The sequence below is a fragment of the Penicillium angulare genome (assembly GCF_028827245.1).
Source record: "Penicillium angulare strain IBT 27051 chromosome Unknown utg000001l_segment0_segment0, whole genome shotgun sequence".
NCBI classification, from domain to species: Eukaryota; Fungi; Ascomycota; class Eurotiomycetes; order Eurotiales; family Aspergillaceae; genus Penicillium; species Penicillium angulare.
Window position 1 is genome coordinate 3,222,142 of NW_026623160.1, and position 25,160 is coordinate 3,247,301.

Below are 25,160 nucleotides of genomic sequence, written 5' to 3' on the forward strand. Positions count from 1 at the left end.
AACATCTCTCTCCTCTTCTCTGCCGGCCTAATTTAATACCCAAAGAAAAAAAAATACTCGCACAGGTCTTAGATAAGCAAGAGTTCTATTTTAACGCCTTAGCCAATACTACGGCTACTATACAGGAAATAGCCGCCATCCGAGCCCCGCAGGAGAAAAAAACTACTAGACGGCGTATTATAGGCCTTAGTAATAATAGTGTTATACGTATTAAAGATGCTAAACGTAGTATAGCTGAGAGGAAGGCAAAGAAAGACAAAAAAGATGAGAGACGGGCGGTAAAAGAATTGGAGAAAAAGTAGTGTTCCTACCACACCACGTATAACGAAGGCTCAAAGAGAGGCAGAGGCAGAACCGTTATACAGCGAGTCGGGAGAGGTTATTAGTTTTTATAATAAATTCTAAATTGCTAAAAAAATTGTATATAAAGGCGAAAAAATTACATTCCAGTGAGAATTACATTGCGCTGCGGGACACCAAATGCGGCTAGTCGTGTTTGGTGTCCAGACCGTAGGGTAAGGCACGGCTACCTATAAAAGACAAGACAAAGAAAGACAAAGCTGGTTTGTGAAAAATTCGTACACTTCCGAGAACACTGGAAGAGTCAAGTATACATACAAGGTTACAAACTAAAGATGACAAGGCAAGAAGAGATGCATCAAACCATATAGTAAAGGAAGAGGACAAGGAAAAGGAGACAGACACGGAACTCGAAGAAGAAAAAACCCCATCTGATAAAACACGGGTACGGGTTATCTAGGTATTTGACAAATCGAACATGCAGACAAGGCGAAGGGTATGTATACATGCATGGATGCATTGAAGGCATAAGAACTTGAAATGAAAGGAAAAAAGGATCAAGAAAGTAATCAGAAAGGAACAACAAAAACAAAACAAATTATCCACGGCATGTCATGTGTTGTCTATACAGAAGGCAAATCCGAGGTAAAAATTTGTTCCTTTTTGTTCCTCAGGCTGAAAAAAGTAAATCGTTTTAATCATCCATGGGCTTGTCTTCCAGAGTCACGCCCTTGGGCTCGCTTTCGATGACGACGCTGCTGCGATTGCTTTCGGTACCGCCTCCACTTTGGAAGCTGGAGATACTTCCAAGACCGGGCTTGCGGTTATACCGACCACCAACGGAGCGGGGGATAGATGCACGCTTTTCAAACTCGGTAGACGTGGCGGCTGGAGTGGGTGTTGGGGTAGGAGAGCCGTCTGAGACTGTCTCTGGGGGAGGGGGAGGGCTATTAGAACCATCTGAGAGGGTGGCACTGGAGATTGCCACTGAAGCGGGAGACTCGGTGGTGCCATTAGCTGCAATGTCGGTGATGTGAGTATTCACATTCACGGTTGGAGGGTGTTCGTGGCCGTCGGGGGAGCCGTTGTTAGTTGGCACGTCGAGACTAGCGCCACGGCCTGCGGCTCGGCGGTCTGCAGGGCTGGCTACGTTTATTGGGAATCGGCCCGTCTCGGATGCACCGCTTGAGCGGTCACGACGGTGTCGTTGACGGGTTGAAGGACTGGTAGCACGGCTGCGGTTAACGATTGCGCGCTGGCGAGCCTCCATGGCTGCGCGGCGGTTGCTTTCATCGGTACTGATTGCTCTTGGGCGGCTGGTTGATGAAATTCCCAGAGCGCTGGATTGACGCTTCAGTTCTCCGAAGATGGAGTCCTTGTGGTCGAACAAGTCGCGGAGCAGGCGGTAACTGTGGCGCTCGTCCATGGTGAGACTGTTCTCGGTGCGGGGGCGGAGAATGCATGGAGACAGCACCTGTGCGAGAGAGGTAATAAATTGTTCATCGGCAGAAGTCAAATCGATCAAACGTGTGAAGTGAGTCATGATGGCATCAAGCGTGGCAATGTTAACAAGACGAAGTTGTCCAAGAGTACTTTGTAGGACCTTGATTCGTCCCTCTTCCGTGGTCTCGTGAGCGGTTGTCGAGTAGATTGTCTTGACAATTTCGTAAACTTGCGAAGAAACAAGAGAGTCTGGCATGGTCAGTATCGTAATTTGAACGCGATATAAAGGAGAGACACATACCTGGCAATTCGAGAAGATATAATTTCAAAACGCTAGCAACGGTGGGTATCTCAAATTTGGGAAGAATTTCACGATAATCCACTTTGCTGTTGTTCAAAGCGCTACGAAGCTGATGGGTGTGGGCCAACTTGGGGTTGTGTAGCCAGATTCCGCGACGAGCTTCGTCACCCTCGAGTTCAGGGTAGCCTAAGGAGATAAGTTAGTTCGCCGTTCATGTTTGAAAAGTAGATCGGGTTATCTTACGATTGTCCAGGTAGGTCAGGATAGTGGTCACGAGGATTGGGACACGTTTGCGGTCCACTCGAGCCCTGGCCTCGAGGTCAACACCAAAGTTTTGTTCTGTGATAGGGAAACGTTAGTCACTGATCAATGGTTTATTCAAGTAAGAGAATTGCATACCCTCAACGGAACCATAGTAGTTTTCATAGGCTTGTACACGGGGGATAAAGCCACCAGTCCGGTAGTTCTCCAGCAGATACCTGAGATCTCCCAAGGGCTGAATCGTCTCCTGGTACAACATCATATGATCGACAGTACTTTGGAGGTTAGGAATGACGTTACTGATAGCACCAGAGAAGTCGAGCACAACAGCCTTAATAGCCTTAAGGCGGTCCAACTCGCACTGCTCCATAAAGCGCAGATTGTCAATAACGTCCTCCTCTAAACGGCAACGAACCTGATCAAGCTTGCGAATAGCCGCCTTGTAGCGCTCATCCGCCTCCAGAGCCTCTCTGCGTAGTTTCTCTGCTGGGGTTTCATTCGGATAAGGATTGTTGAGTGGATTCCAGCGATCAATCATTTCTGTGACTGATGAGATAGGCGACTCGCTTCCTTCTTCGCTGGAAGCCTGCGAAGCAACTCGCATAAGAGGCTTCTTTTTCTCGGGAATACCAGTGAGCTGGAAAACCCTAGAACGCCACTGGTAGCTCATCTTCGAGCTATTAGCGAAATTACTACCCATATTTCCAACCAGACGCAAGAAACCACAATCAACCAGGTCTTGCCCAATGCGTTCTGCCTGCGCAAGAGTAGGCGCATCCATATGTTTTTGAATGTACTCCGTAATTTCGGCACCGGATGAAACGTTCGAATATGTGCCAATGATAGGCACCTTAACCTCACCAAGTCTGATGGTGTTCAGCATGTGGAACAAGAGCTTCTTAACATCCTCTGGTGGGAAGACGCGGTCGCCCAGTTCAACGGGCTCCTCCTCCTCCGGCTCCTCTTCGGCGGGAAGCACAATCTTCGGTGTTGGCTTGTTCTTGGGGCTAGACTCGGGGTCTTGGAAAGCCAGCTTATTCTCCTCTTCCAGGTCTTCTACCACTCGGCACTTGTTGAAGTAATGGCTGCGAAGCTTCTTAACCACCTCAACCTGCTTGGCGTGTTCCTTAATTCTCCCTTGAAGATTATCATGGGATGCCTGAACACGATACTCATGCTGATCGCTCCAACGACGGAAAGGAGCCACGACAAGTTCGCGAATGTTGTTGGCGATTTTCTGGTGATTCCGAGAGGCCTCGATCATCTCAGTGCGAACACCCTCGTATGCCTAGAGTATTCAACTATTAGTTCGATGATCTTTTCCGAGATTTGAGTCAAATTGTTGAGATGTCACCTTACCTTTCTGACACTTGCACCATCATCTTTACCGAAACCCGTGGCCGTCAGCCGGTCCACATTCGGCGCAATATCTCCCATCTTAGATCCATATTGCTCCTCCGCCTCTGCCCGCATAGCGGCAATATACAGAATCTGTTTGTTTTCCACCACGCCTTGCTGCAGCTTTCCGTACAGGACCCCGAGACCCGTAGCATAATCGGGTGTCCAGAACGAATCCGCAAAGCCAGGCATTTTGGGGGCCGATTGGGCAAAAATGCCACTTACGTCGTTAAAAGTATTTTTCGAACGGGGAGGGGGAAACCCAGTCGGCGCTGTGTGTAGAGTAAGGTGAGGAGGTCGAGAGTAATATTTCGGAAATCGATGGAAGGAATTGAGAGGGAAGTGTCGTGATGTCGCAAATGACGAGGGAGTTCGGCGAATCTAGCGGGCCCGAGCTGAGCCTCCTCGGGACTTGGAAACCAGCAATCAAGAATTCGAATCCCCAACGGATCGACTAGCGCTGGCGTTGGCGCTAAATGAAGGCTTATAATATGGTCTTGGTCTGCGGGAAGACCTTAAGCTGATGCTTGGATGGAATTGATGATTGAGATGCGGACGGGATCTTCCCCAGGGAAATAGAGAGCGCGCGGCAGGTAAGCGCCAAGGTGCGGCGATGACGGCAGGAGATGGTCCTGGATAAATCGAAAAATAAAAGGAGCGAACAGCCACCGAGTCACGGGGGAGGGAGAATGAAATGCGACAAATAGGGCAGAAAGCACGGCAAAAGTAAGAAAGAAAAAAAGGGGGGGTTGTTGATATGCAGCAGGTGAAAGGCCTAATGGGATGTTGAATTTCCGCTTCGGCGTAGAGAGAGCGAGAGAGAACGGCTTGTAATATTACGGGTACATCTGAGTACAACCACCAGCCCTGAAGCCTTGGCTCCACCTTTTTCTCGGTACTATTTTTGGGTTTCTGGAAAATCTTTGCATGGGTGAGACAAAGAAGAAAAAGAAAATCAAGGAATGGGATGAATTTAGTAATATGACATCTATGTATATAAGTGAAGGTTCTTGTTATGTTATGAGCCTATATAATTATCACAGATGTTATATATAGTCAAAAGGGGAGTCCAATGTAAGGTCCTAGTCACACAGCGTACACACAGCCCGGTACCTGAGCTGAGGGGACGCGACACCCGACTCCTCAGGCCCACGCACTCAGCCACGATTTGATGCCCCCCAAATATGTCAATACGGTACAGCCAAATACATAAACCCAGAAAGATCGACAAGCTGTCAATCTCATCGGACTCAGCTCCAGAGTCGTCCAACTTGTCCGCTAGCCCCTCATAGGCTGAGAATTGATGGGTTGATTTATGTTTACGGATTTCTTAACTTACTCCGTACTCCGATCTGAATTCCCAATCAAGTTACATCGGTAACTTTACAATCTGCCCAATGCCAATCTCTTCGGCCGTAGGGCTGATACAGGTACAATCCATATCCAAATAAAGATAAAGATCTGACAAAGGCTACGGGGAGGCTGAGAACCAAATATTGAATAGTAGACTTTGCCACGATATTCCATTATTATATCTGTCGTGAACTAAATGGTGCCATAAATTCATGTGCAGGGGAAATGAGGAATTGAAGGGTATTAAAAAGAAAATGGCAAAAAGAAAAACGGAGACAAAGCTTGAACTGTTGGGGTCCAAATCTAGGACTCCACACTAACAGAACATCTTGTAAACCTTCTTCCACATAGGCCACTGTTGGCGATCAAGCCTCTCCTGTTCAATCAGATGCTGGATATCCAGATCGCGACGACCAGTTACCAGGTCTGCCTGGTGTGAATGCACAATCTTGGTGCGGTAATAGAGCTTGTAGGGGATGAAGAACAGCAGCACAACAGGTGCAGCAAGGTAAACAGAGAAAAAGTTCTCAACCAGCTCATTTGTTGTCATAGATGCATAACCCACGGGAGCGAAACCAACCCAGAACTGGGCAATCAGAACCAAGCAGTTGAAAATGAAACCAACCCAAGAGCCGATAAGGCCGGGTTGGGAGCGGAAAGCAAGCTCATCCAGACTGTGGCCCTGGACTTTCCAAGCCTTACGGAATCGAATGTGGCAGAGACAGACAGATCCCCAGGTAAAGATTGAGGAAAGGCCAGAGATAGCCATCATCCATTCGAATGCCTGTGTCTCTTTGGAAGATGCGGCAAGGAAGCAGAGGAGACCCAGGGCGGAGGCGACGAAAATAGCCCAGATAGGACGTCCCTTGCGATCGATGTAGGCGAGGAACCGGGGGGCTTGTTTTTGCTCAGCGAGAGCGGCAAGGGTACGCGAGGAACCGTAAACAGAGGAGTTTCCGACAGACAGCACAGCAATCATGATAACGACGTTCATGACGGAAGGCAAACCCTTGATACCGGCATTTTCGATAGCGATGACGAAAGGAGAAGCGTTGGCGTCGGAGGAGGAGGTACCGCTCAGAAGGAGAGGGTCGGTGTACTTGACTAGCAGACCGACAATGGTGAGGGAGACAACGTAGAAGAGAGCAATACGCCAGAAGACTTGTTTGATAGCTGTTGGCAGATCCTTGCGAGGGTTAGCAGTCTCAGCTGCGGCCAGACCGACAAGCTCAGTTCCGGCGAAAGCGAAAGCAGCATTGACGAAGACACTGCAGAGACCCTTGAAACCATTGTGGAAGGCACCGGGATTATGCCAGTATGCTCCACCAATGTAACCTCCTTCAGGACCACCACCGCAGTTGATGACAATGCCAAGAATACTAATAGAATGGTTAGTGATCGGGTAACACAAGACACAAGACGAAGGGGGAACAATCCCGAGGCAAATTAAATCAAAGGAGGAATGCGTCTGTGAGACTGGATGAGCACCTACATGAATCCAAGAACAGCGACAACCTTGATTGCTGCGAAGACAAACTCGGCTTCGCCATATCCGCGAACACCGAACAAGTTGATGGCGACAATGACAACCCAGAATATGATTACCCAAGCGGCATTCGATACTCCTGGATTCCAATAATCAACAGTGATGGCGGCAGCAACGATTTCGAGAGGTAAGACGATAAGCCATTGAAGTGCATAGTTCCAACCCATAGCGAATCCCCAGGCCGGATCAATGAAACGAGTCGAGTAATGGGCGAAAGAACCAGAAACAGGGAACAAGACAGCCATCTCACCCAACGCGTGCACGGTGGTGTAAAGCATGATTCCGATCAAAACGTAGGCGATGACAACCGATGCAGGACCACCCGCTTCCAGTACAGTACCCGAACCAACGAACAAACCAGTACCTAAACCAAGGCAAACCAGGTTAGCAAAACAATTTCGATCAATCAGGTAACTTAGGGTGTTAGTGAGGTATATTGTTTCACTCTGGATTTCTTACCAATCGAACCACCAATTGCGATCATCTGCAGGTGACGACCCTTCAAGCGACGGTGAAGTTGTGAGTGTGCAACATTCTCCGCGGCAGTCTCGAGATCAAAACCCGAGCCATCAGCACCTTGTCCACGCTGTGAAATGATATGCGCGTTTGGATCACGTCTGAAGCTGTCGATGAACCGCTGGCTCAAGCTACCCTTTGTTGGCTCCGAGTCGCCATAAGAAGGAACGGGATCAGAGCCAGCGCGAGTACTTTGCTCGGTGGCGATCTTCTTCTCGTCCTCCATGATTTCAAAATGTCGTTTTTGATCACTCAGATGAGATAGTGTTCTTTAGGAGTAAGGCTGGGGAAAGGGGGTGAAGCAGCTATTAAAATCTGCTGGGAGGGTTTAGTACTGGGTAGGGTTAACCAAGTACTAAGTGAAGGGTAGAGGTAAAGGGAGAGAGGGGGAAAGCGCGATGGCTTCAAAATTGCCACTTGAAATTCGAAGACTAAGTGAAAGGGAGAAAAGAGGGGAGATGAGGAGACTTTTAAACGACTGGGAAGATGGGGATATGGGAATATGGTCCGATAATAAACCATGACTAGTGTTCTTTTATTTCTTTTATTTTATTTTCTCGAATGGACAAATTGGGAAGCTGATTGTGTGCAGCCAATGAGGGATAATGCCCGTACTCAGGGTAAAATGGACTCGAGTTCAAATGTTGCGCTTAGACCAGAAACTAAATCCCGCTTAGTCTCGATGCGATATGATTTGACTGGATCCAATACTAATGAGAGAGAGAGTTTCTATCCCGAGAGGCAAAACTACTTGTCTTGGCTTGGATTTGATGTCTGTGGTTCTGCTTTACGGCGTACACCTATGGTTTGGATTCTCTTTTTGAAGTCTGAAACCGAATTCTACGTAGAAAAAATTATAATCAAACAAAAAATATAATATCAATATTAATAAATCCCTGAATGAACCTCTATCTAGATGCATGATACGGGAATGTTCGGGATCACCGAAGCCGCCAACTCTAGATACCCCAGATACCTAAATTCGCCTCGAACGATAAGATTACTATTCACAGAAAATAATAGTAATAATAATAGAGTAAAATTAAAACAATATTCAAATAAAATAAATTCTTCAAAAGACAAAAGCATCCGTAGTGTTTCATCCTCCAGAGTGGGGATCCAGAGCATCCTACGCCACCACTTATCACCTCCCAGACCTTGATTTGCTCTGTCCAAACGGGACCATCCCACCGTACACTGACCTGCAGATGCAGATGCTGACTCGGGCTTCCAGAACATGAACCATTTGCTTGGAATTTTTATCTTCCGCTCCTTCAGGAAGCGATAACCCTGTCACTGGGCTGACTGCTTATCTATAGTATGATAGTATCACACATGTACACCCGGGCACAGGCATACCACGTTGTCTCTGTTAAACAAGGTACAAAGTACGGTGTACGCCCACCAAGCTTCTGGTTGACCCAGCACAAATACGGATCGATGGACCCACTTGACCCCAATTCTGTACGGCTCTCCGCACTTTCCCACGAGATAGGCGATCTTTACCCAATCAGAAGTCCCAGCCCGAGGTCTCTCTGATAAGAAGCCAATTGCTACCAACTTGGAGTAGAAAAAGGGGGCCACAGCGGGAGAACAAAGAGAAATTCCCCTATAGGCTGCCAGATCAGACTACATACAGTATTAGGATTAGGCTAGTGACGACTAGGATGAAAATTATTGCAACGGACCTCCGCCGTGCAGCAGAATAGAAAATAACAAGAATAGGTACATTTCATCTCGTTTCCCCCGGGAAATCATAAGCGAGTTGCCCAAACGTCCCAACTCCGGATTCCCTATGTTTCTGTGTTTCTGGGCTGGGCTCCCCGACGGGGTCCCGCTGCGGCGCAGTACGCTTTGGCTCTCTGGCTTCAAGCACATGTGGGAAGGCAAGACCTCATCTGAGGGATGCTGGTTACGGGCTGCATGGACCCCACTGAGGCTGGCGATGGAAGCTTGGCGGTGTTTTGTGCAGGTAGACAATCTCTACCTAGAATGGAATTTCAGACTTGTCTACGGAGTATGTCTATATTGCATGGTTCACCGGCCCGGCGCTCTTACTTATCCGAGGCAATTTTTACTCGCCTGGTCGTGTGAAACTCTATCTACACATGCTGGAATGCTGTGCGGAATTCCATTTTCTGATTCGTTTCCCTGGCCATCTGGCTTGACGGCAACCTGTCATTGATATGCATAGAAGCACGGGAGAACCAATGCTAACTTCGGTCTGGATGGGCGCTGCCCCCTTGCGGGGTGTTAGATCGATCACGAGGTACAGAAGGAGTACCAATGATCATTTGATGCTGATTAAAGTCGCCATTTTCCCTGGGCATCTCGTATACAGGCGATCAGAGCGCAACGGAAATGTAAAACATGTAGATTCATAGGTTAATAATTTCTTCTATCTCTATCGTAGTTTAGTTTAGTTTTTACTCCTTGGTTTGGTTGAGACAAATCAAAGTGTAGTGACCTCTCATACTTGGCAGCCTTTGAAGCCAAGCCAAGCCTCCCACCCTGGTGAGGATAATTTACTTTTGCTCTGAAGGTTCAAGGCTTTTCGGGCGTTTGAACCCAATGCACCTTGAGCTTGAACTGAACTTATGATTAATCTCGGGCCCGGCTTGCTCTGTGTAGCTTGCAGGGTGGACCATGGGGCTGACAGAGATAACGGTGGAGCCCACCATAAAGAACAGTGGAACTTTTGTGGCTATCATGGGTCCTTATTAGACTTCTTGATATCATGACATTGACATGCTCATGACATACTGGTCCTTCATAATCCTGGCCCCCAAGACCGAGGGAGAATTAAATCTCTGGGCTTATTTTATTGCTTCACGCGATACTGAATTTCCCGCCACGGGAGGTGATGGCGTCTTACGCGTCTTATCACTGGCTACGGGTTTCTGACGGATAGTCACGGTAGCATCCAGCTGTGTTGGCAATTTCGATCGAACTCCTTGGCTGAGCCTTTTTTCTTCTGAATAGGATTGTGGCGATAGTGTGGCTGGATCAGGTTGTTGTAGATATTGATGAAGACAATGTACTGCTACGTAGCGCAGACACATGGTTAACAGGAATCATAAAGCGAAAAATTAGACGCAACACTACAAATCAAATTATTCAATAAGATCATTTTCATTTCTAGAACCGCATATCTTTCCTTAATAATTAACAAAGATATCCCGACATTTCTAACCCAGTGCTGTAGAATGAAACCCCCTTATCTCTCGCCATTCAAATTAGAGTCGAATAAGCCGACCGCAAAATTCTCTCAGCCTCGAGCTGACACCAGCCAATCCAAATCACACCATTCTTTCAAGCCAGCTTACCACTTAGCTTGAGGGAATCATATCAAATTCAGCTTGAGTACGTGGCCAGTCGTTTTAGAGTTGTCCCGCCCGCCGACGGGGTTGGTTTAGTTCTCTGGTCAGAATGCGGGGATGAGAAGTTGTTAGGTAACAGTTTCCACATGGCGTCTCTGGCCCGTCTGGGGAAATGACTCTCTCATTACGCTATCGAATGGCTAAAATGTCCTTTTGATAATGCGGGTCTGGTCTCGGGCTTTTAATAGATTGTTTGCATGCATATGTGTCACCTGTGATAGTCGATGAATTTGGTTGGCTTTGGAGTTTAAGTTGATTGAGGGATTTCTTGATCGCGTACGATGTACTTGTAGGATTTGACTTCTGATGTGCCTTGCTTCAATGTTGGATGTTATCGCTATCTAGGTCAAAAGTTATAAAGATTGCGTTCGTAACTTGTCTCGCTATTTGACTCAATGTAGTATCTAGGTACATGTACACTTATGACTCGGCAATGACTTCAAATTGGTAGGTCGTCACCTAACCTGGCACTCATGTGTCCAGAACACGAGTAAATCGATAATTTGGCACATATAGGCGATCGCATTTAACTCTAGAACTATTTTAATTTGTAATATATTAGGCTCCGAAGAGTCAAAGCCTCACTTACCCCAGAATTACCCCAGACGAAGCAAAAAGTGACTAACAAAAAGCCTAACTTGCGTTGGAGACTACTGCACGTTGCGATCCACCATCGCTTCATATTTGGAGAAACTAATGCAAAGAATACGCAGGAGACAAGATGGGGAAATATTCGAATAGGTATGCGGTGTTTGAAGATCTACGTGTGGCGCCAAGCTACACCAGGAACTGGGCTATCCTATCCGCATGCATAGAATCTCCTCGTTTTCCCATGTGAATTGAGTTTTAAGGCTTTCGAGGTAGTCAACGCCATCAGGGACTGAGCGCCATTGAATAATCTTGTTGGGAGTTTGAGAGGCCAGCCACGGACAGAGGTTATCGTCGGTGACCCTCCTCTCTTAACCCGGGAGATAAGGCTTTGTGCTTCTTCCGAGGTTAATCCCATGGTGGCTGTTTGACTTGGTCGATAAGACGCGATAAGGAAGAGGTTGATAAGGTAGATTGGAAGTTTGAAAGTTTGAAAGGATAGTCATCGGAAGTTTGCTAATTAAGTCGTTCTATCGGACTTTCATGTCGTTGCATTCGGTATCATAGCACAAAAATGTTTCTTTTTGTTTTTTTTTATCATTCCAGAAACTAGCAAGCTCAATGCGCTTAGCTAGATGATGGGCCCTCTCCACCGGGAATCAACTGATTCATAGGTTAGAGTGTGACTTGATCATGGGATGGATGTTGTGCTTACCATGCAAATGTTGTTTCCGTTCAGTAAAAGTTTGGGCAGCTTAGTCTGAGCTCCGGTGTAGTCGCTAATCAATGTCAGTTTGAAGAAATACCAGATCAATACAATAGATGTATTGTTTAAGAAATGAATTCATCGATAACAGCATTCTAAACCCCTTTCGGAGTATGCTGCTATACCGAAACATGGCAGCTTGCGCCATTCGACGAAAGGTTCGTGGCGAAACTCAAGCTTGAGACATATACTCACAATTCAGTGACATCTTCCAGAACCATGTCTATATTTGCAATTAGTATACTGATATTCGACATACCGGGAAATAAAAAGGATAATACATACTGACGTAGTCATCAAAGCCAAGGAGGGTGCCGGAGAACTCTGCACGCATGTTAGAACACTGCTCATAAGCAGGCCGACTGGACTAGACTTCACTCACCCTTATCGCCCTTCATAACGACCCAGATTCGAGAGCCGACACACTTGTCAATGAGCTCTATCAAAAAAGGTTAGTGGGGTGCAGGCAAGGAGGGGTTGGAAGAACAAACCCAGCGGGAGTAGTTGGGAGGCCATGGTAACGAAAGAATGGTGTAGACCTTGAGAAATAGAAGAATCTCCTAGACAGGCAATGCTTTCACTAATAAAAGATGGCAGAACGCGGGTTTGTGATCTACAAGTCTTCAGCTTCATCTCAGTCTTCGGATTTCAGGAACTTGGTTTTATCCGGACCGGTGTGACCATACCCGATTGGGACTAGCGGCATGCCCCGGACTTTTGATGCTTTGTTGCTTTGCCGATTCGACCTTGACTTATTCCTTTAAACTCGCATTGCTCTTTTTTTCAAGTTCTGACTAGCGCAAGCTGGTAGGTGAAGCTATAATAGGTCCTGAATTCTTTCTTGACTCGCAATATACTGCATGGACCCACACTATGCGTGCGACGCAACATGCGAACATGGGCGAACCTTCCGGCGGGCTTGAGGGCTTCGTCCTGGGCCTCGGCGCCAGCTGGCAACTTGTCTGTCCATTATAATAGGAGATTTTCAAATACAGCTCTCTTATCTCGTGGGTATGTGCGATCTTTTCTGTCGTCGGCCTCTGGCCATATCAATTCCAATTGCTAACTAGAATAGCGAACTTCTCCGCACGCTGGTTGGTGCTGCCCCTCACGCCGAGGAATCTCAACACGCATATCCCTACGACCGTCGTTCAGCTTCCCAAGGTTGCCTGCGCCGATTTTCAACTACTCCTACGTCGAGAATTAGATTAGAGGACGACGAGGATGAGCACAATGAGCTGTCTAAACCCGAGCCCCAAAGGCCGGTCAGGAGGGTGGCGGGGCGACCACTCCCAACCCAATCGAAGGATATGAGAACTCTCATCTTGTCGCGGAAGCCTATACCGCTTAAAACGACGCCAGTCACACCTCCGGAGTCTACAATTACCCAAGAATCACCTCCCCCTCCACCGTGTCTTACCCCACAACAGTTGCGTGAGGAGCTTCACGCTATTGCGACAAAATTCGAATTGCTTCTTAAACCTGATATTTCCCTCGATGATGTTATAAGCTCAAGATATATTGATGCTGAAAATTATATGGCGGAAATAATTTATACCACTCAACGGATATCGTCTGCCGTGGCGGAAATATTGCACATTCACACTCAGCAGCTACTTACCATACTCGGTGAAAGTAGGGCAACTTGTCAGCAGTTTGAAAGGAGATATTGCAATATTGTGTATCACCGAACTCCCCAATGGAGGATAGCCGTCTCTAAAAGCCAAAGGGAGGTTTCTCGTTTGAAGACCGAGTTTTCGGAGTTGCTTCTCCCGGTCGTTGTGGAGAATGTACAAAGGTCGCAGGGAAACGTTACCAAGATGCGAAAGCTGATTAACTCGCAATACCTGTTGCCTCGACAATCGGCTAGAGCAAATATCGACAAAGTTTTATCTGAATCGGAACAGGTACACACAGAATATGCGGAATTACAATCGAAGGGGAAAAAGGCAATAGCATTGCTAGAAGACATCATCCTACTTACTATCTCGCTCAAAAATCTCGACTTGTTAATTCCCAGTCGAAATGGCCCCAAGTTCGATGATTTCCGACTGATGCTCTCGGAGAATAAAAAGGAATTCGGATGGGCTGCTCACTCTTATCGTTCAGTGTGGGTTGAGCGCAAGCAAGCCGAAAGCTCGTTCCAAGGTGCACAATTCTGGAGCGCCAAGGACTTCACCGAAGTTCTTCGATCAAGAAAAATCCGAGAAGAGTCTTGTATAGAAGTAGCTCGATGTCGCATGTTTGCGGATATACTTCGTCGTCCACGAGAGCTGGCTCTCTTTCACCGCGAGGCCGTGATTGCTAAGTATCTGCGCCGTCTATATATGAGTAAATGGACTGCGAAGAGCAAGCGAACCGACAACTATCTATTGGACATTACCTGGCGACAGCTGGACGTGATGGCCCCCTTTGAGATCAAAATAATCCAAGATTGGTGGTTGCAGGAAGAGATTTATTTTTTGCTGAGATCCTTTGATCGACAAACCGGGCCATATGGGCCAATGTGGTCCAATGTTGACTCTGATGCACTTGAGCGGGTCCGTGACTCACTGAAAATCCTTCTAGCGGGATACGCCGCCACTCGAAAGGCCTTTATTGAAGAGATGAGCACGTATAGGCACATCAATTGGCATCGACTGAAAATTGAAGAGAAGCTGCACAATCTCGGCGAGCCGATTGAGTACAAAGAGCGAGGCGTTCTTGTCCCAGCGGAGCCACTCAGTGGTTCAACCATCCGGTTCAATCATTGGCTCAAATTGTACGCGGCCGTTGGATTTAGAGCTTGGGTTCTTAGGAAGTTGAATATTCTTTCCGCGGAATACACTACCAATGAGCTAGGTCATAAAGTGACACAATATGCCAGACTGTCTCAAATATTTCTCAAAACCGTGCAAGCACCTTTTGTACCTGAGGGTGGATCAGTGATTTCTGCCAAACATAACTCGTCTCTGGCAAGGCAGAGAAGATCAGCAGGTCTGAGGGTGCGTCCTGTACTCCCTTTGTTTATAAGGAAGTTTGACGACTCTCTCTTTCCGTCTGATAAGACAGATTCACCCCCATCATCAGATGGTATCAGCCAAGGCGATGCGACACTTATAGAAAGAAAGGCTTCCAGTAAATCATCATCGAAGGAACAGAGTCGCAACTTACGCCGTGCAAACCCACTCAAGCCGAATAATGGCCAGATAAACTTCTTTGACTCGGTTTCCCCAACCCCTAATACAGGACGCTCGGTGGCTCAACACGAAGAAACCTCACAGCCGAAGTTAACCTCAAAGCCCAGATCAAGTGAGACTACAACATCTAAGGCATTCGAAAAATCAAAGACGACAAACTCTGTAAAACAACATCCCGGGCCCCCATCTTCGTCTGAAAACAAGCAGAGTTCATACAGCGAACGGATTCGTTTTCAAAAAAGCCAACATCCAAAGTCAGACTCAGCAGCAAAGCCGAATCAGAACAACCCCTCGTCTCCCACAACTTATACCGTCAAGAAAAAACATTACGGTACCCCCTGGAGACGCAGCTCTTTTGCCGACGCTCCACAAAATGGAAGAAGGCCATACAGCAGCAGTACTGGACCGAGCAATATCATATCGACCACCACAGACGATGACAAAGTCAAGGAAACTAGCAAGCACTCGCTACCATCCGGCGTCTTACCAATGGCCGAAACCATAGAAGACTCAATCCCGGTTGAAAGCAAAGCCAAATCTGCCGCTGCAGCAGCTACAGCTCCACTATTCTGGAGCCATAGTTCGCAACGTAGTCCTTCTGGACAAAAGCTAATCGTTCACTACTGTCGCTCCCTACAAAGCACCGAGGAAGTTGCTCAATTATTCCTCAATAGTAAAATCATCGGCTTTGATATGGAATGGAAAGCACAAGCCTTCTCATGGGACAGTATCCAGAACAATATATCTGTGATCCAAATGGCGAATGAGGAGCGCATTGCTTTGTTCCATTTAGCTCTTTTCAAGCCTGGAAAGTCCAGGGAAGATTTCATTGCGCCTTCGCTTCAGAGGATTATGGAGTCTTCGGATATTACTAAGGTTGGCGTGGCTATTAAGGCTGATACGACTCGTTTGAGGAAGTTTCTTGGGATCAAGACTAGTGCGATTTTTGAACTGAGTCATTTGTTCAGGCTTTTGAAGTTTAGCTGGACGAATCCTAAACTTGTCAATAAGAGAGGTGTTAGTCTTAGTGATCAGGCTCTGGAACACCTTGGGTTGCCTCTTGAGAAAAGTGAGGATGTTAGGTGTGGGGACTGGACTGTTCCTTTGAGTTATCGACAAGTTCAATGTGAGTTTATTTTATTTGGAAATATTGAACGCGGGTGTGGAGTTATATATACTGATCGGATCGAAAAGATGCTGCGACGGACCCATACGCTTGTATTTGCTTATTCAATGTCATGGATCAGAAAAGACAAGCTATGGTCCCTATGCCACCTCTCCCTGCTCATGCGGAACTCAATATGCCTATCGTCCTACCTCGCGGTGAGGCAGTAAATAACGAGGAACCTGTCGCTGCAGCCATGGACGATGCTGCGGTAGTCGACGGTTCATGAAGTCATGCAACTTATACCCTTCCCCACAATCTTCTTTCTTCTAACATATAACCCATCGCATCTGACATATATCTTTTCACATTTCACATTTCACATTTGCATTTGCATTTGCATTTTCTCTCCTAAATTCTGTCACATTCAGCACTGCCCTAGTCCGAGTCGTTCTGAAATACCCCCACGTCTAGCTTTTCAGTTCAAGACAGCGGGAAATAAATCCCACAGGCCAAACAGTGAATATAGAAATTTGAACAAATTTTGAACAGGATGAAAAAACTCGGGGTATATAATCATCTAAATCAAGTATATACATATCCAAAATGGACTTTTCTAAATCGCAAACGCAACATCAATGCGGTTGAACCATATACGCACATAATCAACCCCTAAGGGGAAGAACTTTAGACAGCGGTACATCCTGACGACAAAGCGGACACTCAGGCTTCTCACGCACCCAATCCCTCACACAAACCCAACAAAACACATGACCACAAGTAGTAACACTTGGATCTTTAAACATCTCCAAACACAATGTACATTTCCGCTGCTGGCCCTCTGGAATCCATGAAACCGCGCCCGGATCCTCCTCAAGATCATACCTAGGCGTGGCAGCAGGTAATAATGGTACAGAAGCCGGATTCTGAATTGAAGCAATGACAGCACCACCCTCAGACGAGACACCCGCGCTACCAGCCTCGGTACTTGCGGACTCAGCCTCCGCATTATTCATACTCTCGCCTATCTTCCTTGCATGAAGGAATCCTTGCACGGCAATTTGAAGAACCATCAAAACACCCAGAACCTCATATCCAATGCGTTGCTCGCTCTCGTCAATCTTCTTCGTGAAGACGTACCGGAGACGCCAGATCCGTTTAGAGAGATGGTAGTACGAGCCTGTGAAATAGAATGTCGCAATGCTGAGCGCATATATAGGCGAGAGCGATGTAATCGAATCCAAATGATCAAGAAGATACTGCTGAATGCGCAACTTGGTGAAAAACGGCTTGCTCTGCGGCTGCTTAACATTACTACTAGTGTTTGCATTTGCATTTGTTGCCTTTCCTAAGCCTGGGATTTGCTGCTGCGCCGCTCGGAATTGTTGCCGCGCAATATTTCTCTCGAGCTTATTTCGGACTCGGGACCGGAGTGCGGGGAGAAGACGCTGAAGCCACCACGGCACAAGGATACTGCTGAGGATATATCCCACGCGCCGGGTGATTGCTGGTAACCGTAAGGAGTCATCTTCTAACTGGACCAGGTCGCAGTATTCCTCGCCTAGGGTGCGGTTCCCGATTGCCGTTGTGAGGGAGAGGTAGAGAAGTTCGGTGAGATGTTTGATTGCGTCGGAGTATGTGTGGGCGAAGCGGGCGCCTTTTAGGGACCGGACGATCGTTTGGGCTTGTTGGGTTAGGCCTGCGGTGACGAAGGTGTCTTTTTCATGGGAGCGGATGATATCTGGGGATGTGGCGAAGGGGTAAGAGTGGGATGGTGAGCCGAGGGCACTATCTGGGGTAGGGAGGGAGAGATTGTGGTCATCGTCGGCCATATTTTTTTGTTGTTGGAATAGTGACAGGATGGTGGAGGTGGTTATCCGGTAAGGTGAGGGGTGTATTATTTTCCTCTTCAGGAAGTAATGATAAGATAGAATATAATATGCAATTCTATAAATGAGTCCGAGTTCCGGGCATCGTTGTGAGTCGCGGGACAGAGTAAAGAGATAGGAATGAGGATCAAGCTGCTGGCTTTCCCCAGAGTCGCGGTTTCCCCGAATCAGTTCGAGCCTCGGTCCACCGGGCTCGGGATAGTCAGGTGATCCTGTTTAGTCATGACATACTGGTCACATGATCTAATCACATGCTGCCAGTCTTGGCACGGTGACATAATTGTAATTTATGAATGCGGAAACGGTCAAACACGGGAGAAAACAGTGGTGAATACGGCCTGGATACCCGTTGGGCAATCAAATTGCGACAAATACACTTAGGGGGAGTCGTCAGCTCTGGGAGGCCCAGACCATCCTACATGGCTGGTTCTCTACATTAATGGCTTGCATTTCAAAGTAGGGTTAACTATTAATAGGGTAAACTAGTGGATTTGGGGAAACGCAATTTTTAAATTTGAAAATTTAGTTTTATATGGAGAATTGTACTTATAGAATGATCCATCTTCCTTCTTTTTCCCCCTGATTCGCATTTTCAATCGAACCTATTGTATTTTCGTCTCTTTTATTTTTATTTTATTTTTTGTACTGTATCACCAAATCAAAGTGGAGTTCGCTAATAGGGAAATATAAGTGGGTGCAATGATTACCCATGCCATCATCGTAGTGCAAGTGGATTGGGGAGACCAACCCGCAAGCGCCCCCTGACTGCCGATCCAGCAGGGATCTTCGTTGGCTGCTGAAAGGATGGTGGAACAGAGTGGAATAGGAATCCTCTATTTCTCTGGCTATACCCAATGCGAAGCCCTCGACCCTCTCCCCTTAGTGGAGCATCCCAGTTACTATGAAGCAGCCCACCGCGGGCGCGTATTTCGTCCCGTTACTACCGTGCTTATTAACCTCTGCAAGCGGCCGGGGAAAAGTTCCCTTTTACCTTCATCCTCAAAAGAGCTCACCCCAAGTCGTTCGTTTCGGTTCTGTTCCCTTGTTCCTATACGAAGTTTTTCGCGTTTTTTGGTCTCGTTTGGTCTTTACCCCGACGGAGTTCGTGTGCTCTTAACTCGTTTGGGACCGTCCTACTTATCCCTCAATCCTTCGCTCTTCCCCCTCACCCTCCTCCACACCACACCACACCCCTGATCCATGGAATAATGGGTGCGGATCTCCATGCGCAATTAGATGGATTTGGGATAATCTTTCCCTTCCCTATTCGCATAGCGGCCGTCTTAGTTGCGGGTAAGATTCTTATTTCTGCGACCCCAAAACTACAAAGAAAAAACCTCGCCAGGGAAAAGGATGCCCAAGAACTCAAGTACTGACGTGATGGTGTCTCCACAGGTTTCTGGGGATGGGGATTCAATCTACTGTATCTCAGCAAAGCCGATATTGTAAGTAGTAGCTTGTCGCTGGGGAGGATAAACTATTCCAATGCTAATTCAATTCGCTTCTAGCCCGTTCACAGTCTTATCAAATACAATAAACCAACAAATCCTCATCATATCGCTACATTTCGACTAGCCAGCCTTTTTACGATCCCTCTAACCGTCTGGCTATTCGCCTTCTGGTTCACCACACACAGCTCGCGAGAACTAGTCGAGCACCTAGACTATGTACCGCTGTCGATCTTCATCATCCTCCTCCTGATCCTCATCTGGCCTTTCAACCGTGCCGCCCGCGCTGGCCGAATCCGCTTCCTCCTAACATTCAAACGGATCGTTATCGGAGGATTGGCAGATACCCAAAATGGCAAATTCGCTGATATCCTCCTCGCCGATGCTTTGACCAGTTACGCCCGCATTCTCGGCGACCTCTACGTCAGCTTTTGCATGTTTTTCACCGACGGCATCTCAGCAACATCCAAGCCGAACCGCGCCTGCGCTAAAGATTTCATTGTACCAATTATCGTGGCCGCTCCGAGCGTCATTCGACTACGTCAATGTCTAACAGAATACCTACGGGCCCGTCGCTCTAATTCGGCCCACGAAGCCGCAAAGGCAAATCAGCACTTGGCTAACGCTTTGAAATATGCTACCGCCTTTCCAGTCATCTGGCTCAATGCCAAGATGCGAAATTATAATCCATGGGACTTCCGCGGGCTCAGTGAGATGACGATTATGCGCCTTTTGTAAGCTTCCTGTTCTCGCATCTCATAAATGCGGGCTTCCGCCTTGACCGGACCTATCTAACAGCCACAGGTTTATTTTCTCTGTTATCAACTCCGCATATTCATTCTGGTGGGATGTTGTGAAGGATTGGGACTTGACGCTTCTCACCCAGCAACGCCACAGCAGCCAGTACCCCTATGGACTACGCCATGATCGTCAATTCCGTTCCGATAAGTTGTATTACTACGCCATTGGTGCGGACTTCTTCCTCCGATTCTCATGGCTATGGCGCATCTTGCCAGGTTTTGGGTGGATTCCAGATACCGAAAGTGGACTATACTTGTTGATGGTTCTTGAGGTGGCACGACGATGGATGTGGGTGTTTTTTCGTGTCGAGGCCGAATACTGTAAGTCTCATTTTGAAATTCCCTAATCACGTTTCAAATAAGCAAATAAGCCGCTGCTTCTCATCTCATGCTCTCGTTCTATTCTTTCCCTTGCTAATCGGTATCTTTCTATGAAAACAGTCAGGAATCCAACACCCTCCGACAGCCTTCCTCGTGCCGAATCCCATGGCAAGGAATTCCAGGATTGAATTTGATTAAATTGCTCGTTATTTGCATATTACGCCTGTTTTCTTTCAAAACACCACTACCCAACCTCCAGTTTTCAACTGGTATGAGAATGAGACACAGAACACACCTTGATTAGCGGCCGCCTCGGAGATCAATTATCCTCTCCCTTTCTCTTCCTTCTCTTTCGTCTTTCTGTTACCCGATATCCTCTCTCTCTTTCTACCTTCCCTTTTTCAAACTTAGAATAGTTATAGATATGAGACCCGGACATCTGGTTTTGCTTGGTGTATGAATGCGCATTTCTTGGTTCATCTGCCCGTCGTTGTTTTCCTGACTTCATCAATGTCTGGACCCCACTCGCCTTCGCGACCTGTGTTTCCATTATCTTGTTTCGGGACTTTGACTTTTTGACATGATACTTTGGTTGGCTTTGGCTTTGGCTTTTTCAAGCCTAAATTGGGTAATTTTTGGGCTATGAATGAATTGGTGTTTATGTGGTATTCGTCTTCAAGGCGAATGTTGGGTTGGGTTTCTTTTCCGGTTGTCACTTTCTTTTCTTTTTTTTATCTGGTCTAATGCGGCTGGATGAAATATGCATTTACCCGGTCTTTTGTACATAAATTATTTTCGATTTGCTCTTCTCTTGTTCTGTTATTTTTGATGCATTTGGGGTTTGCTTAGGGCTTCGGGCTACCATGTACATTATGGATTCAACAGATGATTCTTACTTATGGTCTCATTACGTCAAAATTCTGCGGGCACGTAAATGACTGTTTAGGTTTGGTTTTATTCAGTATAGGAAGCAATATCAATTTGAAGTTGCATTGCGGTATGTATATGCGCTATCAAAAGACGAGTATAACATGTATGGTTCGACAAACTGACAAATTGACAATTTCAAGATCAAGTTGAAGCTCAAACTTAACTTTAACGACAAAAAAATAAGAGTAAACCGTAGCGATCAAAGCCAAACTGATAAACCAGCTAGCAAATCTTATCACCTAACCTTTGAGCAATGAAAGAAATATTCGATCTAAGCTTGTCGAACAATATCTGGGAATCGTTTCCCCTCTGTCCATCTCTGCCTATTAACCCGTCAGTAGCTTGAAAAAAAATATAATAAGAAACAGCCTGAATGAGCAGACTGTCACCATTATATAGGAAAGAACTTACCAAACCTCCAATTCCAACCCAGAAAGATGCTCATCAAACTTACAATCCGAACTCGTACAATTCGGTACATAAGGACAATGATGACTGAAACAACAAGCCCAATCACAACAAGTAGGACCATTCGTACACTGTCCTAATCTAGCCCGATACCGATGCACCGCAATCTCCCTCTCAGAAAGCACCACCTCATGCTCCATAGGACAAGCTGAATCCCGCTTACATTTTCCCTGCAAATACATATAATTGCAGAAACCCCTACAGTCTGCGTTCTTCACCTTCGACAACTTAACGAAGTATGTATCGAAGGCGGATTGGTCGGCGGGTTTCTTGTTCGGAGTATCCAGTCGAAGACCTGTAGCGTTGTATTCGATTGTTCGGGATTTGTCGGTCTTTATGCTTATATTTTGGTGGCTTCCTGGCCCGCCGGCAGAGGCGTAGCTTTGTGATGTTACCACTGCTGGAGCTTGGGGGTAGCGGACTGAGACGCCCCCGTTGCCAGAGGAGATGATATTGGACCATTGGGATGGGTGCGGTTGGGGTTGGGGCTGTGCGATGGGAAGGTTTGAGGGGATGCTTGTGTATGCTGGGGTTTGTGGGGGCTGGACTGGGGTGATGTTGATCAGTGTTGAGGGTTTGGGAGGTTCCTGGACTGGGGCTTTTTGGATGAGGGTTTGTTTGTTGGGTGTTTGGCGTGCTGGGCTGAAAATGGAGCTGGGGCCATTTAGGACGACTGATTGGACTGGTGTTGGCCGTGGTGGTGAGGGGGTATATGAGGCTAGGACTGGTCGAACTGGGGTAGGTCGTGTGGGTGAGTTGCCTCCTGATATTGGGGTTGGATATAGATCTTCTCCGGTTAGGGAGGTTGAACGAAAGATGTTGTCGAATCGGGTTATAGCGAAGGGGAGTAAATCTTTGAAGGCGGGTTGTGCTGGAGTTGTTTCGATTAGAACGATCCGATCTGGGTCGCTTGTGTATTTCTGGAGCTCGTTGACGTATCCATTGTCGTGGCATCCGGCGAAGAAAATTCGTTTACATTGAAAGTTGTTGTGGTAGTGATCCAGCATATCTATAGAACGTAAGTTTATCATCTTCCATGAGTATGTGTGCTTTTTGCTTCTCACTTACTTCTTATCTTGGAGTCGGCATTCTCTTTACCAGGACCAACATTGATAAAGTCGAACTCGCCGCGACTGACGGTGAATTGCTCGGCAAACGTGTTTAGATCAGCCCTGGCGGTAATGACGTTGGTCAAGCAGAGAGTTTTTGCCAGGTCATTTAGGTTTGCAAAGATTCGAACAATAACAGTCACTTTATCCGCGTCGACACCGCTGTCTCTAAGCGATATCTTCACATTATGACCGAGTCTTCGGGCTGCTTCGTTTGCTCCTTCTCTTGGTTTTTCAAGAAGCTCATCGAGGAATAGAGCTCCATCGCCATCTACAAGGACAACGACAAAGTTATTCCGAGACTATAAAGTAAATAAATCAGTCTCTGTTTCCATAGATCTTTATATCAATCGGAGATTCTCGTGACGGGATATTACTCACAGTTACGATTTTCTGCGAATCGCCGGCTTGTATCTTGAGTTGCTCAACTTCTTCTTGGTAGCAGCGACGGGACTTCTTTGCGTCTTCCAGCTCAAACGTGAGAGTCTTTACTTCTTGCACATATCGTTCTAGAGTTTTCAAGGTATCCTAAATGAGTCCCCATGTTAGTTGTACTGGAGACTCTTCTGCAACTGCATGGGGAGAGGAAGGAAGGAAGCCCATGCCAGGAAACCTGGCTTCTATATAGGCCAGGGATGCAAACGTCGTATCGGGAGTCTCCATACGGAGATCTCCTGATAAGATGAATATGGCCGTATGTCAACGAAATGGTGTTAGCAGTACTCACGTTGATAAGATCATCTTTCGTCTTTTGATGGGCAGCGAGAGTCTCAAATTGAGCCCTAAAGTTCAAATCTGTAAATTTTTCGCCCAACATGGTTTTTTAAATGTTTTTTTAGTGCGCTGTGGTCAAAAATTTAACTATGAAGGCTGGACAACATGTGATTTGAAGTAGGATGATATTTGATTGTCGGGGTCTGGGGCCTTTAAATAGCTTGGAATGAGGCAAACCGCTATTCCCAAAGGAAAGAAATTACTGTGCAAATTAAAAAACAAGGAAGTTCCAAGAATATCAAAAGCGCACAATACCGCTCTGAAACATGAATATCAGTTTTTAGTGGATTCTACTGTTGGCGTTGATGTCGTGGGCGCTTAGATCCCATAGGCGAGACGCCCGCACTGTATACTGGCACTGCCAACATCACAAACTCAATACTTGAAACAATACGCGCCCGGCCATTAAACCGCTAATTTTGGACCTACTTGGCCGACTTGAAATACCTATTTATGACACATTTTACATTCGAAGCGTTACGCTGTGCTGAATTGCACAGGCAAAAATACTACTTGATCTACCAATCGTGGGATCTAGATCCTATAGGCTACAGCTGTGGGGGTTGGGGGCGCACAGCACTGGGCATTATGCGGCCACAGTACGGGACAGAAATTAAAAAGGCCTAAGGCTGAGATTCCTGTCCAATCCATTGACTGTGGCATTTCAAGGCGTTTTCACTGTGCTCGATTTATTGTATTTTGGGTGTTGGGTGTTGGTATTGATCCCAGGTAAGACGCTGCGGGTAGACTTTCTAGGAACTTGAAGTGGATCTGGACCGCGACGAGGTGAATTTCCACTGGATAAAAGAGATACCATTTGGGCTATCTGTGGTACTTTGGATGATATGTGCAGAGCTATATTCTAGGGTTGAAGGGGCTATGTTAGGCAGAAATAGGGCTATGGGGAGGCTCCAGTCCACCTATATCACGGCGGATTAAATATCCGTATATTAGGCTGCATTGTCTACTGCATTATTATTCGTTGGGAATGTTACAGATATAGAGAGTGAGGTGGCAAGACTTCAGATTGGATGTATGCATATGCCCAAATCGTGGAGCTCATCTGTACCTATCTATCCACTTGTTGTGCTCAAGCTTGCAGGGCATCGAATGGGATGGAGACTTGATGTATAACTTGCTTATACGAGTTGGAGATCTTCAAAATCTGACCTATATTACTTGTTGTCATAATGCTGGATCTACTGAATATATAAGCATGATTCCTGGATTTGATGAAGCTGAAGCCACGATCTTGTGATGCGATGAGAATGATCAAACTTGGTAT

The 25,160-nt window shown here is 46.7% G+C and overlaps 7 protein-coding genes across 7 annotated transcripts; 2 read left to right on the top strand and 5 right to left on the bottom strand.

Moving 5' to 3' along the window:
- Positions 1–994: 994 nt before the first annotated feature.
- N7478_001136 (GTPase-activating protein RGD2) lies at positions 995–3,895 on the bottom strand (the record flags this gene model as incomplete). Its single annotated transcript, XM_056917351.1, has 5 exons — positions 995–1,992; positions 2,045–2,230; positions 2,288–2,383; positions 2,444–3,593; positions 3,665–3,895. 5 exons carry the CDS (start codon positions 3,893–3,895, stop codon positions 995–997), a joined length of 2,661 nt encoding a protein of 886 aa, XP_056785231.1.
- A 1,477-nt stretch (positions 3,896–5,372) lies between these two features.
- N7478_001137 (amino acid permease GAP1) lies at positions 5,373–7,344 on the bottom strand (the record flags this gene model as incomplete). The annotated part of the gene is made up of 3 exons (XM_056917352.1): positions 5,373–6,435; positions 6,549–6,966; positions 7,062–7,344. The coding sequence occupies 3 exons, from the start codon at positions 7,342–7,344 to the stop codon at positions 5,373–5,375; spliced, it is 1,764 nt and encodes a 587-aa protein (XP_056785232.1).
- Positions 7,345–11,713: 4,369 nt separating this feature from the next.
- Positions 11,714–12,368, bottom strand: N7478_001138 (RNA-binding protein LSM5; the record flags this gene model as incomplete). Its single annotated transcript, XM_056917353.1, has 6 exons — positions 11,714–11,749; positions 11,802–11,865; positions 12,048–12,075; positions 12,138–12,176; positions 12,235–12,291; positions 12,344–12,368. 6 exons carry the CDS (start codon positions 12,366–12,368, stop codon positions 11,714–11,716), a joined length of 249 nt encoding a protein of 82 aa, XP_056785233.1.
- A 373-nt stretch (positions 12,369–12,741) lies between these two features.
- Positions 12,742–16,425, top strand: N7478_001139 (3'-5' exonuclease; the record flags this gene model as incomplete). The annotated part of the gene is made up of 3 exons (XM_056917354.1): positions 12,742–12,863; positions 12,928–16,157; positions 16,226–16,425. The coding sequence occupies 3 exons, from the start codon at positions 12,742–12,744 to the stop codon at positions 16,423–16,425; spliced, it is 3,552 nt and encodes a 1,183-aa protein (XP_056785234.1).
- A 376-nt stretch (positions 16,426–16,801) lies between these two features.
- On the bottom strand, positions 16,802–17,968 carry pex10 (ubiquitin-protein ligase peroxin 10; the record flags this gene model as incomplete). The annotated part of the gene is made up of 1 exon (XM_056917355.1): positions 16,802–17,968. The coding sequence occupies one exon, from the start codon at positions 17,966–17,968 to the stop codon at positions 16,802–16,804; it is 1,167 nt and encodes a 388-aa protein (XP_056785235.1).
- A 1,265-nt stretch (positions 17,969–19,233) lies between these two features.
- N7478_001141 (EXS domain-containing protein) lies at positions 19,234–20,782 on the top strand (the record flags this gene model as incomplete). The annotated part of the gene is made up of 5 exons (XM_056917356.1): positions 19,234–19,318; positions 19,421–19,470; positions 19,534–20,207; positions 20,278–20,594; positions 20,715–20,782. The coding sequence occupies 5 exons, from the start codon at positions 19,234–19,236 to the stop codon at positions 20,780–20,782; spliced, it is 1,194 nt and encodes a 397-aa protein (XP_056785236.1).
- A 1,149-nt stretch (positions 20,783–21,931) lies between these two features.
- N7478_001142 (uncharacterized protein) lies at positions 21,932–23,918 on the bottom strand (the record flags this gene model as incomplete). The annotated part of the gene is made up of 4 exons (XM_056917357.1): positions 21,932–23,001; positions 23,061–23,403; positions 23,483–23,629; positions 23,829–23,918. The coding sequence occupies 4 exons, from the start codon at positions 23,916–23,918 to the stop codon at positions 21,932–21,934; spliced, it is 1,650 nt and encodes a 549-aa protein (XP_056785237.1).
- Positions 23,919–25,160: the final 1,242 nt, after the last annotated feature.